Consider the following 17,210-nt stretch of genomic DNA (forward strand, 5'->3'; position numbering starts at 1 on the left):
GTGTGAGCAAATCCCTGCATGGTAGCTCGGCCCTGCGTGCTCTGTTCAACATGCAGAATAAAACCCCGCAGGCCGTGTTAAGCCAGCACAGAGAGCCCTCATCCTCTGTCCTGACAGTACAAAGGGGATAGGCGGTGGGACTGGCACAGGGGACAGGCTATGCATCCGACACCTTCCAAATCCTGCCTCCTCCCACCTGCTGGCTCTGTGACTCTGGGCAAGTCATGGACCCCTCTGGTTTGCACATGGCATGTTAGTGCCTGCATGTAACACGCCCCACTCACACAAGCTGCTTGAGAAATATTTATCTCATGTCCCTACTTCCCTTCCCTGAAGCTTCAGGTCACCACAGACACAGTGAAGTAGACACAAGGTAAACAATGAGGACAAATCTGCGTCCTGCATTAGACACCGGGAAGAGTCAGGCCTCACCCTCACTGGAAGAGTCTTCTGGTTCCACAGCCTTTGGGCCCTTACAGGTCCCTGAGGAGAGCAACAACAGTTAGTGGTCCCCATGCCCTGGACCCCATCACTGACTTAGAGGAAAGGATGGGACATCATGTGAGTCCCAACCACAAAGAGTAAGCCCTCCTGTGCTTTCTTCACTAGGGAGAGGCAGGCTGGAACGGTGGTCACAAGCTCAGACACCGGGAGCCAGAGAGACCAGAGTCCATGGTCCAGCTCTGCCCATCACTAGCCGCGCACAACATGGGGAGTCCTGGAACCTCACCAAGCCCCAGCCTCCTCATCTAGAAAGTGAGGATGATAATGCCCATCCCCACATTAAATTTTAGGGATGATGTAATTAGACAATGAATCTAAAGTGCTTGGCAAAGCGCATGGCACACATCCTAGCCCCAGCCCTCAGGATGTTCGGGGCCACAGGGATAGTGCCTCTCTGAACTGGTTGCAAAGCTGGGAAAGACACGTCTGACCTAGAGGCAGGGAATGGTGAGAGACGTGTGGGTTTGCAAGAAAAGGCAGGAGAGTGGCTAAAAAGAAGACAGAAGAAGTGGGATGGAGTAGGAAGGGCCAGGTTTCATAAGCGGCTGGCCAAGGTCTTCCAAGCAGGGACAGTCCCCTGTAGGTTACCGGCTCCCTTTAGACACCAGCACTACATCCGTTAGACACACACACACACACACCACAGTAACACACCAGGGTGCCCCAGAGGAAGACAGCACATACTCTAAATAGGCCACAATCACATCGATTTGGGGTCAACTTGTTACACACTGGGACCAAGGTGAAAGTGAGTATCTCGAACCACAGGCACGAGGAATTAGAGAAAACCTCTTCATGAACCCCACTCCATCAATCACTTCCTCCAGGGTCCTCACCCTTCCCGATGTCTCCACCACCCCACAGAGAAGAGCAGCCACCACCCCCACCCTCATTCTATAGCCTGACTGGTGGGGAAAAGAGAGAGAAGAGGCCAAGACAACAGCCAAGACTGTGACAAAATACCCCATGTGGACTTACCCTCCTTCTTCCTGAGAGACATGGTCCAAATCTACAAAGATGCAAACAGAGCAGGTTACAGCCAGCAGGAAACTCTGCTCTGAGCAGTGGGGCTGCCTGGCACCATAAAGAAGGGACACCCACTGTTTCTGTGCCACCCACTGGGAACTAGAAGGAGCTCTGAGTACACTGCCCCAACTCCCCAGCACATCCCCCCACCATCCATACGTGAGAGGGGATGGCACCAAGGCTGAATGGCAGCAAGCAGGATGCCATCAGGCTTCATTTCCCCACAGTGGGGAAGCAAGAATGCCCCCTCTTCAGAAAGAGAGTGTGACTTGAAGGTCAGGAGTCCCACGCAAGCAGAGTGAGACAGGCACATAGCAATACTAACGGTACAACCAGAGTGAGGGGCTCCCTCCCCTGAGGTGGGCATCTGAGCTGAGTGCCCCCTGGGAGGACAGAGGCATGATATGGACAGTCACTAAATTGTCTGCCCAGCCCCCCTTTCCCAGAAGGTGCCTCCTTTCACACAACTGCACACGGGACAGCCACTTGTGATATGACCCCACGCCACAGCCACAGCTGACTGTCTAGGTTGGGCCAGAGAACTGAACTGGTGAAGTCGAGAGCCAGTGGCAGCCAACTGGTTTTGGTTTTCTTTGTTTACATGTTTGCTTTTTTGTTTTGCCACATGGGACAAATATGATGTGAAAGCCGATCTTTAAAATAAAAGAAAAAGTTGAAACAGATCTAGAGAAAAGAACAGAGACACACAGCAAAAGAAAACTTCTGATGACATTCATGTCTCTGGTTCCAGTTAATCCCAGATTCAGCTGCTCTCCTGCCTTGAACTCTCTAAGACATCCTGTCTATCTTTATGACAAACCCCCTCTTCTGCTTAAGCTTGAGTTGTTTTTTTATTATCTGCTGATGAATGACACATCCAATGTCGGTTTCCAACTATTTCCTCCTTTGCCTGCCTCTATTCTAGAGACTCTAAACTATTTGCTTTCCAACCTTCCTTGCAGCTATGGTTATCCATGTAATATGGCTTTGACCAATAAAATATAAGCAAAGTGTTAGGAAGGGGCCTTTTCCTCAAATTTTTCTATTGAAATATTGTTGTGATGGTTGGGGCTATGGCAACCATCTTGCAATTATGAGAGTCAAGCTTAAGAACAGAGTCACCATGCTGAAGATGGTAAAAAGAAAAACTGAGTCTGGATTTCCAATGGCATAATTTTACTGTCAAACCAAGGCCGCCAACTGTCACCTCTTTTGCTGTTACGATAAAAATAAACTATTAACCTATTCTAAGTACATGGTTAACCAATGGGTTCCTTAGTGAAATATTTGCAAACAAGAATCCTGGGTAACAGAAGAAGAAATCTCCAGACTGGACCCGAGGTGGCCAAAGCAATGAAGAGCCAAGTGAGGGGACAACAGTAAAAAGAAAAGCAGCAGGGAGGAAGTTAGATATGTTACCTGGGTGAAGTAAGGCTGAGAGAACAGAAAAGCAAAAATAGCTGGGATGCAGGATTAAGAAAACTGAACTAGTGACAGCAGGTGCTCTGCTCAGAGAATCTGTGTGAATGGTGGCATCAGAACCATGGCAAGGACCCCAGGCCACAGAGGGGCCCCTCTGATGGCAGCTACCCCTCTCTGCTGACCTGCACCTCAGAAAGGGGAGCTGAGCCTGGAGTAGGCAGAGAGGTGGAGAGTCCTAGGGGCCAGTTCTAGGAGAGAGGTGCTTCGTGATAGGTGTCTTATAGATCATATTAGTTTATCCGACAGTCTCATCAGAGGCAGTTAATTTAGGGAAAGGGTACTAATACCCTCAGGAAAGTATGCGTGAGAACACAGTGAAAAGAGCACAAGCTTTGCATTCCACTGCCTGGCCAGGGCTGGATCCTCCCTGGCTCTTACAGGGTGTGCTATGTGAACCCAAGGGAGGCACCTGACTTCACCAGCCTGCCCCGTCATCTGTCAGGTGAAGATGGGGGAAAGCCAACATCTGCCTTAAAGGGCAGTCGTGAGGTTTAAATGAGGAAATAAGCAAGTATCAACCAACTGCTGGACCTTACATAGTCTCTGGTGTTAGCGTAAACCTAGTAACACCGCCCTTAAGGACAAGGTGCATCTTCAGCCTCGAAAGAGAGAGGCTGCATCCTCATAATCCTGTATCCCCTGAAGCCTAAGGACTATTCTCTCTCCTTAAAGAGCCTCACTGGGCACCTGGGTGGCTCAACGGTTGAGCGTCTACCTTTGGCTCAGGGCATGATCCCAGTGTCCTGGGATCGAGTCCCACATCAGGCTCCCCACAGGGAGCCTGCTTCTCCCTCTCTCTCGGTGTCTCTAATGAATTAATTTAATTTAATTTAATTTAATTTAATTTAAAAAGCCTCACACTAATGAGACCACTACTGAGTTCTAGAAATTGAAGGAGATCCTCACAGAAACAAGATCTAAGGGCCTGGGGGCCTTGCTGGGAGAAGGGACAGACTTACCGTCTGCTTCTGGGAGGCAATGCAACTAGCATATTTCTGGAGCTGGTCGTGGAGAGCATTGATTTGCTGCTGGGACTGGGCAGCTGCTTTCTGCTGATCCTCAAACATGTAGGCCTGGAGCCTTTCCTTTTGCTCCTGCAGCTGGGGGGCACAGGACACTCAGTCATTATCGCAGGGATCCCTGAGTACCCAGTATCTGCAGACCTGCATCTTTAGGCAAATGCTGGTTGCGGTTTCACCTGAAGCAGTGGTAGAGGGTCTCCAGACCTGGGCAGGTGACTTTCTAACAAGACAGACTACTTTCCAGTTTGGGGACATTTTCAAGCTATGCTCGAGGTTAGCAAGAATTGGATACAAGCCTCTAAGACCAAGGCAGAAAGGCTCTCTGTCCAGTGTGGCAACCCACAAAAGGACAGTCCAATAACTTGAGGCCATTCAGAAGTCATCAAATGATGTTTTTAGGTAAAAAGAAAAGGTGAAGAAAATATGGTCACATGCTGTTGCACGAGGAGAGAGAAAATGAGAACTGTTTCTAATTGCAAAAAGAAACTCTAGAAAAATACACAAGAGAGCAGTGAAAGTGATCAGCTGTGGGGTGGGTGCTGGGCAGGTATGGATGATGGAGATGGGCTGGAAATGAACCTTAATATATTTCAGTGCATTGTACTGAGTGTATCTTAATATATCTCTTCCACTTTGGGAATAAATTGAAATGTATTTCCCATTTTAAGACGTTTCAAATAAAATCAAACCATCAGATGGGAATTACTGGAAATGGAGGTGTCTATCTTGCTCTAGCCTCTGATCTGAGGACTTTTCATCTTCTGAGCTTCCCGCAGGCAGCTCCTGGGGCTCTGGTTAATCGGCTTCCTCCTCAACTTGCTTTCTCCTTGGGGGCATATTCATAGAAGCTGTTTTCTCATCCTGAGGCCTGCTGCTCTCTGTTCCCTGGTCTCCATATCTGAGCCCTTCCATTTGACTCCCCCTGAATATAGCTGAAGTCCACAGCCACCCGGTTCTCTCCTGGTGGGGTCAAAGGGCCCAAACATGAAATGACCAGGCAATTCTTCTGAAGTTTCCAGGACAGCTCTCCTTGGAGGGCCTGAAGGGGTCCTTGCATAGGGGACCACAGAGAAGAGCAGATTTGGGGTTCAGAAGAGAAGCCTCGGCAGCCCCAATTCCTGGTCAGGTAGGCTGCTGTCCAGGCAGCTGACTCCTTCCGAGTATTGACGGGGGCCAGCTGCCAGGAAAGCTATCAGCAACAAAACACCAACCAACCAGCTTGAGGAGGGTACTGCTGGAGAATGGGGGTGCCATAGGATGAGACAAGGTCTCAGGAAACCAAGCTCCCCCCAGACCACCCAAGCCAAGCTACCTCTCGCTTCTGAGCTGCATGCTCTTTCTGTAGTTCCTTCATTTTTCTCTTCCATTCTGTTTTCTGAAAAAGATAACTGTTTGACAACTGGGCCTCTAGATATTAAAATATACTCTAAAGCTAAAGGAATTAAAAAGTATTGGCTCGTGATTCAGCAGAGCAGTGAAAAGAATAGAAAGCCCAAAGATGGGGGGGTGGGGGGAATGAAATCTTAGTCTGAAGGAAGATAGATTATTGACAAATGGAGTTCAAACAGGTGATTAACTGCCTGGGGAAAAAAAATATATGATCTTGAATCTTATTTCGTATCTTAAGCCAAATAAGTTGTAGGGGTGTCAAAGATTTAAACTTAAAAAACCGAAGTGACATCAGCAAGGTGGGGCAATGGAAGGTTCCAGCTCTCAAACTGCCCACAGGTGAGGATTCCTTTATGGGAGCCCAGGAATCCAGCAGAGAGTTTCTAGCACCTCAATGGAGCAAAAATAACCTGAGAATAGATTCATTCCAGAGAAGTTTCACTGGCCTACATCTGCTCTGCTCTCCCCAAGGTGGCACAGCTCAGTGCCAAGAGAGACTCTCTCAGCCCGCAATTTTCCCCACAGGGGTAAGTGAGAGTGAGGGAGCACCACTGCCCCAGCCTCCCAGGATGCTGCCCAGGAGGCCCAATTCTGTCCCTCTCAGAACTGAGGGAAAAAGGGCAGAGCTGAATCAGCCTGTGGTGCTGGCATAGCAGATCCAACTGGCTTGTCTGTGGACACGGGGAGGTGTAAGATGAGAAGTTCTTATATGCAACTGATATTAAGTTGTTATCAGCTTAAAATAGACCACTGTACTAGAAGATATTTTATGTAAGCCTCATACTAATCACAAAAAAAAACCTATAGCAGATATGCAGAAGATAAAGGAAGCAAAGCATACCACTCTAAAATAAAATCATCCAATCAAAAAGGAAGGCAGCAAGAGAGGAGGAAAGGACAAAGCAACCACAAAACAATCTGAAAACAATTTAAAAAATGGCAATAGGAAGTCCTTACCTACCAATAATTACTTTAAATTTAAATGGATTAAGTTCCCTAAGCCAAAGACAGAGTGAGTGAATGAATTAAAAAAAAAAAAAAAAAAAACACAAGATCTGGCTATGTGCTGCCTGTTAAGAGACTCACTTTAAGAACACGCATAGTCTGAAACCAAAGGGATGGAAAAAGATATTCCATGCAAACAGTAACCAAGAGAACAGGGGTAGCTATACTTCCATTAGGTGCTTTAAGTAAAAAACTGTTACAAGAGACAAAGAAGGTCACTATATAATGATAAAGGGGTCAATTCATCAACGGAATACAATTATTAATACATATGCATCCAACATCAGAGCACCTATATACATAAAGCAAATATTAATACAACTAAAGGGAGAAGTTGCAATACAGTAAGAGCATGGGGCTTCCATGGCCCCCTTTCAACAATATAGATCATCCAGACAGAAAACCAATAAGGGAACACTAGACTTGAATAGCACTATAGACCAAATGGACCAGACAGACATATATAGAACACTCTATCCAAAAGGAAAACCATCTATGGAATGGAGAAAATATTCTGCAAACCACATATCTGACAGGGGGTTCATATGCAAAATATAAGGAACTTATACAACTCCGTTAGAAAAAAAAAAAATTAAGGACCCAAATAGGCATTTCCCCAAAGTTGGCCTACAACATCATTAATCAGCACAGAAATATAAATCAAACCACAATGAGATATCACCTCACACCTGTCAAGACGGCTATTATTTTTTAAAAAACAAAATATAACAAGTGTTGGTCAGGATGTGAAGAAAAGGGAACCTTCATACCATGTTAGTGGCAATGTAAATTGGTATAGTTATTATAGAAAATAGCTATAGAGTGGAAGTGCCGCAAAAAATTCAGAACTGACTTACTCATTTTCCCCAAGTATCTCCCACATATAAATGAGTTATACTTGTTAATAAACCTGTTTACCTGCTGTTAAAAAAAAAGTAAGGGGTACCTGGTGGCTTAGTCAGTTAAGCATCTGACTCTTGATTTTGGCTCAGGTCACGATCTTGGAGTCATGGGATTAGCCCCATATTGGGCTCCATGCTCAGCAGGAAGCCTGCTTCTCCTTCTCCCTCTGCTCCAACCCCTGCTCACATACTCTCTCTCTCTCTCTCTCTCTCTGTCTGTCTATCTCAAATAAATAAGATCTTTTAAAAGAATTAAAAATGAAACTACCATAAATTTTGACAATCCCACTTCTTAATATTGATCCAAAAAAACTGAAATCAGGATCTCAAAGAGATACTCACCTCCCCCGCCATGTTCCCTGCAGCATTATTCACAATAGCCAAAATATGGAAACCTAATAATCCATTGACAGATGAATGGATAAAGCAAACATGGTACATACATACACTGGAATGCTATTCAGCCTTAAAAAAGAAGGAAATCCTACATCAACATGAATGAACCACAAGGACATTACACTAAGTGAAATAAGTCAGACAAGAAAAACACTGCATGATCTCACTTATGTGTGGAATCTAAAATAATCAAACTCATAGAAACAGAGAATGGTGGTTGCCAGGGGTTAAGACGGGGAGAGAAATGAAGAGGTTATGGTCAAAGGGAACAAGGTCTGTTATGCAAGATATATTGCTTACTTAAAACTTGCTAAGAAGATAGATCTTATGTTGTGTTATTACCACATACACAATGAAAATAATAATAATCATAATAATAATAATAATAATAATAAGGATGGGAGGAAACTTTAGGAGGTGATGGCTATATATGACTGTGACTCTGATGGTGGTGATGGTTTCAAGGGTAAATACTTACCTCAAACTCAGAGTTGTGTAAATCAAGTATGTACAACTTTTTACATGCCAATCATACCTCAGTAAAGAGGTATATATGAATGAAGGAATAAATAAGTAAATAAATAAATAAGGCCATAAAGGCAGTAAAAGAAAACACAAAAACATTTTCTTCTTAAACCTCAGGGTGGCCATAAACAAAAGATTGATAATTTGATCATTTGGACCACACAAACATGATTAATTTCATATGGCCTAACCACCATAAACAAAATTAAAGGAACAATGTGGGGAAATAACCCCAAGAATGAGAAAGGGTTGGGTTTAAGTTCCATATATTATACAAACTCTCTCTTTGGTAAGGAAATCAATAGAAAATGAGGCAAAGGATGTAAACAGAGATCACAGGGGAAAAAAAAAATTAGCTTTTCTTACTGGGAAACTTGTAAAGTAATTAGACCTTAAGCTCTTTCTTAGCAAATCTTAGCAGAAACAGAAGCACCGATGTAGTGACGGTGCCCATGGCCAGCCCTTCCTTGCCATGGAGTGATCAGCATTGCAGACCATGTCTAGCTGGACTGTTGTAAGATTCATCCAGCAGTGACCAGAGCAGAAGAGCAGACTGTGCACAGCCTCTCCAACTCCATATCCAGCCTCAGAATGGGGCAGCATGAAATCGGCCAGGAGAAAAGTTACACCATGGAAAATGGCAATGGCTACAAATTAAATCTTTTTAGGTCCCAAGAGTGGTTTTTAAATATTTACCATCACCCACTTAGACCCACCCCAAAGTCCTTCAAACCCAGGAGACTGTCACACTTCCTAACAGTTGTTTTCAACTGGGTTGGACTCAAAATGAGGGTAAAGGTACCCAATAAGGGGCATAACCATATGTATTTTGAGAAGATCCCCGATAAACCTGCTATTGCACCCCTGTATATCACCAGCCTCACGTGAGAACCCTAGGAATCCTACCCAGTGCTTTCACGTACTGGCAGAGGTCTGTAAATATAAAACCTGATACCTCTCAACTTCTGTAAAACCATAGAGCAAAACCGAGAAACTTTGTTAAGAACAACATGATTCGGATCCCTGGGTGGCTCAGCAGTTTAGCGCCGGCCATTGGCCCAGGGCGCGATCTTAGAGTCCCAGGATCGAGTCCCTTGTCGGGCTCCTGGCACAGAGCCTGCTTCTCCCTCCTCCTGTGTCTCTGCCTCTCCCTCTCTCTCTCTCTATGTCTATCATAAATAAACAAACAAGCAAACAAATAAATAAATAATAAAATGAATGAATGAATGAATGAATGAATGAATCTTTAAAAAAATGAACAACATGATTGGCTATGAGAGAAAAGGCAAAAGTTACCAGCTCACCTGAATGATCATCTTCTCCTTTAGGGCCTGGAGCTCCTGACTCTGCTTGACTTGCACCTGAGACTCATCCAGAAGCAACCTGAGATTAGCCTCCACCATACTGTGGGACTGGGACTGCAGCATCTGCAGTTTCTGAAAAGCCAGGACACAGTTTTATTTAGATGAAGATCTAATCCTGATGTTGCCTTTTATACCTTGAGCAACGTCAGAAGGGCACACCTTAGCCCACCACAAACTCCAGCTTGTCCTCACTAGACATCTACGTGGCTGCGCATACCCACACAAGTCTCATTCTCCCCCACGAGGCTTCCCCTGAGAGCTCACGCTTACACGGGAGAAGCAGGTTCCCGTGGACCAACAGAATTCAAGAGCAGAATTTCAACTATACTGAAATTCAGCTGTACCTGAAACCTGGAGCTCAGCAGACAGCTGCCCCATTTCCTCCTCAGTCTCAAATAGGCTGAAGAGAATCAGACTCTTAGAGCCTCTGGGAGGGTCTCAGGCACTCTGGACCATTCCCTGAGGACTCCTGTCCGTCCTCCCACCAGAAAATGCTGGCTGTCACCAAGAAGGCCTGGCTTTGCATGGCTTGGAGTGGTGTCACCAATACCTAATGATTCCCGAGCTACTAGTATGTAATCTGAAAGAAAAGGCACAGAAAAGTGGATCCAAGAGAAGAGGCCTTTCCACCTATGGGTTTTTTTTTTTTTTTTTTTAGGATAGTCACACAGAGAGAGAGAGAGAGGCAGAGACACAGGCAGAGGGAGAAGCAGGCTCCATGCACCGGGAACCTGACGTGGGATTCGATCCCAGGTCTCCAGGATCGCGCCCTGGGCCAAAGGCAGGTGCCAAACCGCTGTGCCACCCAGGGATCCCACCCATGGTTATTTTTTTAAACATATCACTGCTGTAGTCACAAAAGGAAATTAGCTCCATCTCTATCATCAAACAAAACTCATAAGCCCTGTTAAAGCTTTAAAGAACTGCAAGTCCCTGAGTTTAACTTGTTCTCATTCTGGCTAATCGTTAACTCCTCTCTACTGCTAGAGCAATATCAGGTACAAATGTTAACCATTTCTAATGGAGTGTTTTTGTAGCGTCAAATGCTTTATCAAGTGTATGCACAACCCTCAGCTTCTGATGTGCCATTTCTGTCTTCACACCGATGCTCACAACAACCAGAGAGCTGGCTCTCTTGGCATAACAAACCTTCATGGCAATTTCCACTCAGCTAGGGACTCCTTTGGCAGCTGGATTTAGTGTACGTCTTATCTAAAGTTCTCTCTGCAGTCAGGTAAAGTAGTGAAAGTAAGCTCACTGGGCTTTTGCATCAAGAGGAAATTTTTGAGGAGAAACATCTTCGAAAAGTATTTCCCTCTCCTTGGCCCTCCTGACAGCAAGGGGAATCTTTTTTGTGTAATGAGACGGATGGTCTTACAGTGTTATTCACACTCATTGCCAATGAAATCTTATCTTTTTCTCCCCCAAATTAGGGGGAAAATAACAAAATAATTATCCAAGTACACTGAGAATTGTGTATCCAGTTTGGTTCCTATAATAAAAGTAAAATAATAAAATGTCACATGAGAGGAGATGGGGGAGACATACAAACACAAAAACAATATAAGCAATCCTATAGAGGAAAGACCAAAAAAAAAAAATTGATGTTCTAATTGAGGAAAATGGGATCTAAGTTAAAAAGAAACCATGGATGGTAAGAATTAGGTCCTCATTCACCAAAAGTTAGAATTTCTGAACCAAAGTAACCTTCTGACCTTTGATGAGGTAGTTTTCCAACAACAACTCCAAATGCACATCAAAACCTACCTCTCAAATGTCTAGTCAGCTACCACCACGTCAGGGGAGGAGTGGGAGTTGGCAGGGGTGTAGGCAAGCTCAAGAATGATGAGCATGGAGCTGGGGCGGTAGGAGCATGAGCTCCATATGGTGGAGCAGCATCTTGTATCCACCATATCATCCCTGACCACACTGCAGAACATTTAGCCCCCACAGATGGGAGGGCTTGGGTCACTATAGATACATAGACACACACACACACACACACACACACACATATACACACACACACTCATACTCCTCATCTCAACTCCGCAGCCTTTCCCGTCCTTGGCTTCTCATCTCAGATTGAGATGACAAGTCACCCAAGATTCCAAGCATATCCGATGATGATCTCCTCCTGCCAAATAGTCCAAGTATTTCTATAACAAAATGCAGAATGATTGTGAGAAATGCTATTAGAATGGTTCATTTACAAAAACAAGAAAAGATTCTCTTTGATGTTAGAAGGACCAATAAGAGCAACATACATACACCTGTAGACAAATTCTGGCTGGGGTTTCACCTGAAGCAGAGGTAGAGGGTCTCCAGACCTGGGCAAGTGACTTTCTAACAAGACAGACTACTTTCCAGTTTGGGGACATTTTCAAGCTATGCTCGAGGTTAGCAAGAATTGGATACAAGCCTCTAAGACCAAGGCAGAAAGGCTCTCTGTCCAGTGTGGCAACCCACAAAAGGACAGTCCAATAACTTGAGGCCATTCAGAAGTCATCAAATGATGTTTTTAGGTAAAAAGAAAAGGTGAAGAAAATATGGTCACATGCTGTTGCACGAGGAGAGAGAAAATGAGAACTGTTTCTAATTGCAAAAAGAAACTCTAGAAAAATACACAAGAGAGCAGTGAAAGTGATCAGCTGTGGGGTGAGTGCTGGGCAGGTATGGATGATGGAGATGGGCTGGAAATGAACCTTAATATATTTCAGTGCATTGTACTGAGTGTATCTTAATATATCTCTACCACTTTGGGAATAAATTGAAATGTATTTCCCATTTTAAGACGTTTCAAATAAAATCAAACCATCAGATGGGAATTACTGGAAATGGAGGTGTCTATCTCGCTCTAGCCTCTGATCTGAGGACTTTTCATCTTCTGAGCTTCCCGCAGGCAGCTCCTGGGGCTCTGGTTAATCGGCTTCCTCCTCAACTTGCTTTCTCCTTGGGGGCATTTTCATAGAAGCTGTTTTCTCATCCTGAGGCCTGCTGCTCTCTGTTCCCTGGTCTCCATATCTGAGCCCTTCCATTTGACTCCCCCTGAATATAGCTGAAGTCCACAGCCACCCGGTTCTCTCCTGGTGGGGTCAAAGGGCCCAAACATGAAATGACCAGGCAATTCTTCTGAAGTTTCCAGGACAGCTCTCCTTGGAGGGCCTGAAGGGGTCCTTGCATAGGGGACCACAGAGAAGAGCAGATTTGGGGTTCAGAAGAGAAGCCTCGGCAGCCCCAATTCCTGGTCAGGTAGGCTGCTGTCCAGGCAGCTGACTCCTTCCGAGTATTGACGGGGGCCAGCTGCCAGGAAAGCTATCAGCAACAAAACACCAACCAACCAGCTTGAGGAGGGTACTGCTGGAGAATGGGGGTGCCATAGGATGAGACAAGGTCTCAGGAAACCAAGCTCCCCCCAGACCACCCAAGCCAAGCTACCTCTCGCTTCTGAGCTGCATGCTCTTTCTGTAGTTCCTTCATTTTTCTCTTCCATTCTGTTTTCTGAAAAAGATAACTGTTTGACAACTGGGCCTCTAGATATTAAAATATACTCTAAAGCTAAAGGAATTAAAAAGTATTGGCTCGTGATTCAGCAGAGCAGTGAAAAGAATAGAAAGCCCAAAGATGGGGGGGTGGGGGGAATGAAATCTTAGTCTGAAGGAAGATAGATTATTGACAAATGGAGTTCAAACAGGTGATTAACTGCCTGGGGAAAAAAAATATATGATCTTGAATCTTATTTCGTATCTTAAGCCAAATAAGTTGTAGGGGTGTCAAAGATTTAAACTTAAAAAACCGAAGTGACATCAGCAAGGTGGGGCAATGGAAGGTTCCAGCTCTCAAACCGCCCACAGGTGAGGATTCCTTTATGGGAGCCCAGGAATCCAGCAGAGAGTTTCTAGCACCTCAATGGAGCAAAAATAACCTGAGAATAGATTCATTCCAGAGAAGTTTCACTGGCCTACATTTGCTCTGCTCTCCCCAAGGTGGCACAGCTCAGTGCCAAGAGAGACTCTCTCAGCCCGCAATTTTCCCCACAGGGGTAAGTGAGAGTGAGGGAGCACCACTGCCCCAGCCTCCCAGGATGCTGCCCAGGAGGCCCAATTCTGTCCCTCTCAGAACTGAGGGAAAAAGGGCAGAGCTGAATCAGCCTGTGGTGCTGGCATAGCAGATCCAACTGGCTTGTCTGTGGACACGGGGAGGTGTAAGATGAGAAGTTCTTATATGCAACTGATATTAAGTTGTTATCAGCTTAAAATAGACCACTGTACTAGAAGATATTTTATGTAAGCCTCATACTAATCACAAAAAAAAAAACCTATAGCAGATATGCAGAAGATAAAGGAATCAAAGCATACCACTCTAAAATAAAATCATCCAATCAAAAAGGAAGGCAGCAAGAGAGGAGGAAAGGACAAAGCAACCACAAAACAATCTGAAAACAATTAAAAAAATGGCAATAGGAAGTCCTTACCTACCAATAATTACTTTAAATTTAAATGGATTAAGTTCCCTAAGCCAAAGACAGAGTGAGTGAATGAATTAAAAAGAAAAAAAAAAAAAACACAAGATCTGGCTATGTGCTGCCTGTTAAGAGACTCACTTTAAGAACACGCATAGTCTGAAACCAAAGGGATGGAAAAAGATATTCCATGCAAACAGTAACCAAGAGAACAGGGGTAGCTATACTTCCATTAGGTGCTTTAAGTAAAAAACTGTTACAAGAGACAAAGAAGGTCACTATATAATGATAAAGGGGTCAATTCATCAACGGAATACAATTATTAATACATATGCATCCAACATCAGAGCACCTATATACATAAAGCAAATATTAATACAACTAAAGGGAGAAGTTGCAATACAGTAAGAGCATGGGGCTTCCATGGCCCCCTTTCAACAATATAGATCATCCAGACAGAAAACCAATAAGGGAACACTAGACTTGAATAGCACTATAGACCAAATGGACCAGACAGACATATATAGAACACTCTATCCAAAAGGAAAACCATCTATGGAATGGAGAAAATATTCTGCAAACCACATACCTGACAGGGGGTTCATACGCAAAATATAAGGAACTTATACAACTCCGTTAGAAAAAAAAAAAAATTAAGGACCCAAATAGGCATTTCCCCAAAGTTGGCCTACAACATCATTAATCAGCACAGAAATATAAATCAAACCACAATGAGATATCACCTCACACCTGTCAAGACGGCTATTATTTTTTAAAAAACAAAATATAACAAGTGTTGGTCAGGATGTGAAGAAAAGGGAACCTTCATACCATGTTAGTGGCAATGTAAATTGGTATAGTTATTATAGAAAATAGCTATAGAGTGGAAGTGCCTCAAAAAATTCAGAACTGACTTACTCATTTTCCCCAAGTATCTCCCACATATAAATGAGTTATACTTGTTAATAAGCCTGTTTACCTGCTGTTAAAAAAAAGTAAGGGGTACCTGGTGGCTTAGTCAGTTAAGCTTCTGACTCTTGATTTTGGCTCAGGTCACGATCATGGAGTCATGGGATTAGCCCTATATTGGGCTCCATGCTCAGCAGGAAGCCTGCTTCTCCTTCTCCCTCTGCTCCAACCCCTGCTCACATACTCTCTCTCTCTCTCTCTCTCTCTGTCTATCTCAAATAAATAAGATCTTTTAAAAGAATTAAAAATGAAACTACCATAAATTTTGACAATCCCACTTCTTAATATTGATCCAAAAAAACTGAAATCAGGATCTCAAAGAGATACTCACCCCCCCCCATGTTCCCTGCAGCATTATTCACAATAGCCAAAATATGGAAACCTAATAATCCATTGACAGATGAATGGATAAAGCAAACATGGTACATACATACACTGGAATGCTATTCAGCCTTAAAAAAGAAGGAAATCCTACATCAACATGAATGAACCACAAGGACATTACACTAAGTGAAATAAGTCAGACAAGAAAAACACTGCATGATCTCACTTATGTGTGGAATCTAAAATAATCAAACTCATAGAAACAGAGAATGGTGGTTGCCAGGGGTTAAGACGGGGAGAGAATGAAGAGGTTATGGTCAAAGGGAACAAGGTCTGTTATGCAAGATATATTGCTTACTTAAAACTTGCTAAGAAGATAGATCTTATGTTGTGTTATTACCACATACACAATGAAAATAATAATAATAATAATAATAATAATAATAATAATAATAAGGATGGGAGGAAACTTTAGGAGGTGATGGCTATATATGACTGTGACTCTGATGGTGGTGATGGTTTCAAGGGTAAATACTTACCTCAAACTCAGAGTTGTGTAAATCAAGTATGTACAACTTTTTACATGCCAATCATACCTCAGTAAAGAGGTATATATGAATGAAGGAATAAATAAGTAAATAAATAAATAAGGCCATAAAGGCAGTAAAAGAAAACACAAAAACATTTTCTTCTTAAACCTCAGGGTGGCCATAAACAAAAGATTGATAATTTGATCATTTGGACCACACAAACATGATTAATTTCATATGGCCTAACCACCATAAACAAAATTAAAGGAACAATGTGGGGAAATAACCCCAAGAATGAGAAAGGGTTGGGTTTAAGTTCCATATATTATACAAACTCTCTCTTTGGTAAGGAAATCAATAGAAAATGAGGCAAAGGATGTAAACAGAGATCACAGGGGAAAAAAAATTAGCTTTTCTTACTGGGAAACTTGTAAAGTAATTAGACCTTAAGCTCTTTCTTAGCAAATCTTAGCAGAAACAGAAGCACCGATGTAGTGACGGTGCCCATGGCCAGCCCTTCCTTGCCATGGAGTGATCAGCGTTGCAGACCATGTCTAGCTGGACTGTTGTAAGATTCATCCAGCAGTGACCAGAGCAGAAGAGCAGACTGTGCACAGCCTCTCCAACTCCATATCCAGCCTCAGAATGGGGCAGCATGAAATCGGCCAGGAGAAAAGTTACACCATGGAAAATGGCAATGGCTACAAATTAAATCTTTTTAGGTCCCAAGAGTGGTTTTTAAATATATACCATCACCCACTTAGACCCACCCCAAAGTCCTTCAAACCCAGGAGACTGTCACACTTCCTAACAGTTGTTTTCAACTGGGTTGGACTCAAAATGAGGGTAAAGGTACCCAATAAGGGGCATAACCGTATGTATTTTGAGAAGATCCCCGATAAACCTGCTATTGCACCCCTGTATATCACCAGCCTCACGTGAGAACCCTAGGAATCCTACCCAGTGCTTTCACGTACTGGCAGAGGTCTGTAAATATAAAACCTGATACCTCTCAACTTCTGTAAAACCATAGAGCAAAACCGAGAAACTTTGTTAAGAACAACATGATTCGGATCCCTGGGTGGCTCAGCAGTTTAGCGCCGGCCTTTGGCCCAGGGCGCGATCTTAGAGTCCCAGGATCGAGTCCCTTGTCGGGCTCCTGGCACAGAGCCTGCTTCTCCCTCCTCCTGTGTCTCTGCCTCTCCCTCTCTCTCTCTCTATGTCTATCATAAATAAACAAACAAGCAAACAAATAAATAAATAATAAAATAAATGAATGAATGAATGAATCTTTAAAAAAAAGAACAACA

At 43.7% G+C, this 17,210-nt stretch overlaps 1 protein-coding gene across 12 annotated transcripts in view; it reads right to left on the reverse strand.

Annotated features, from left to right (window-relative positions):
• Positions 1 to 17,210, reverse strand: part of DZIP1L (DAZ interacting zinc finger protein 1 like) — a 57,381-nt gene that overhangs the window by 20,149 nt on the left and 20,022 nt on the right. For 11 of the 12 annotated variants that reach the window (XM_038570986.1, XM_038570987.1, XM_038570988.1 and 8 more), the window contains 5 exons: positions 9,556 to 9,687; positions 5,347 to 5,409; positions 3,972 to 4,112; positions 1,483 to 1,513; positions 433 to 483 (listed from right to left, as the gene is read on the reverse strand). In XM_038570986.1, the coding sequence (XP_038426914.1) occupies positions 433 to 483; positions 1,483 to 1,513; positions 3,972 to 4,112; positions 5,347 to 5,409; positions 9,556 to 9,687 (418 nt within the window). The remainder of the gene's footprint in view (positions 1 to 432; positions 484 to 1,482; positions 1,514 to 3,971; positions 4,113 to 5,346; positions 5,410 to 9,555; positions 9,688 to 17,210) is intronic. The other variant, XM_038570989.1, reaches the window with a different exon arrangement.

Source organism: Canis lupus, chromosome 23 (genome assembly GCF_011100685.1).
Source record: "Canis lupus familiaris isolate Mischka breed German Shepherd chromosome 23, alternate assembly UU_Cfam_GSD_1.0, whole genome shotgun sequence".
NCBI classification, from domain to species: domain Eukaryota; kingdom Metazoa; phylum Chordata; class Mammalia; order Carnivora; family Canidae; genus Canis; species Canis lupus.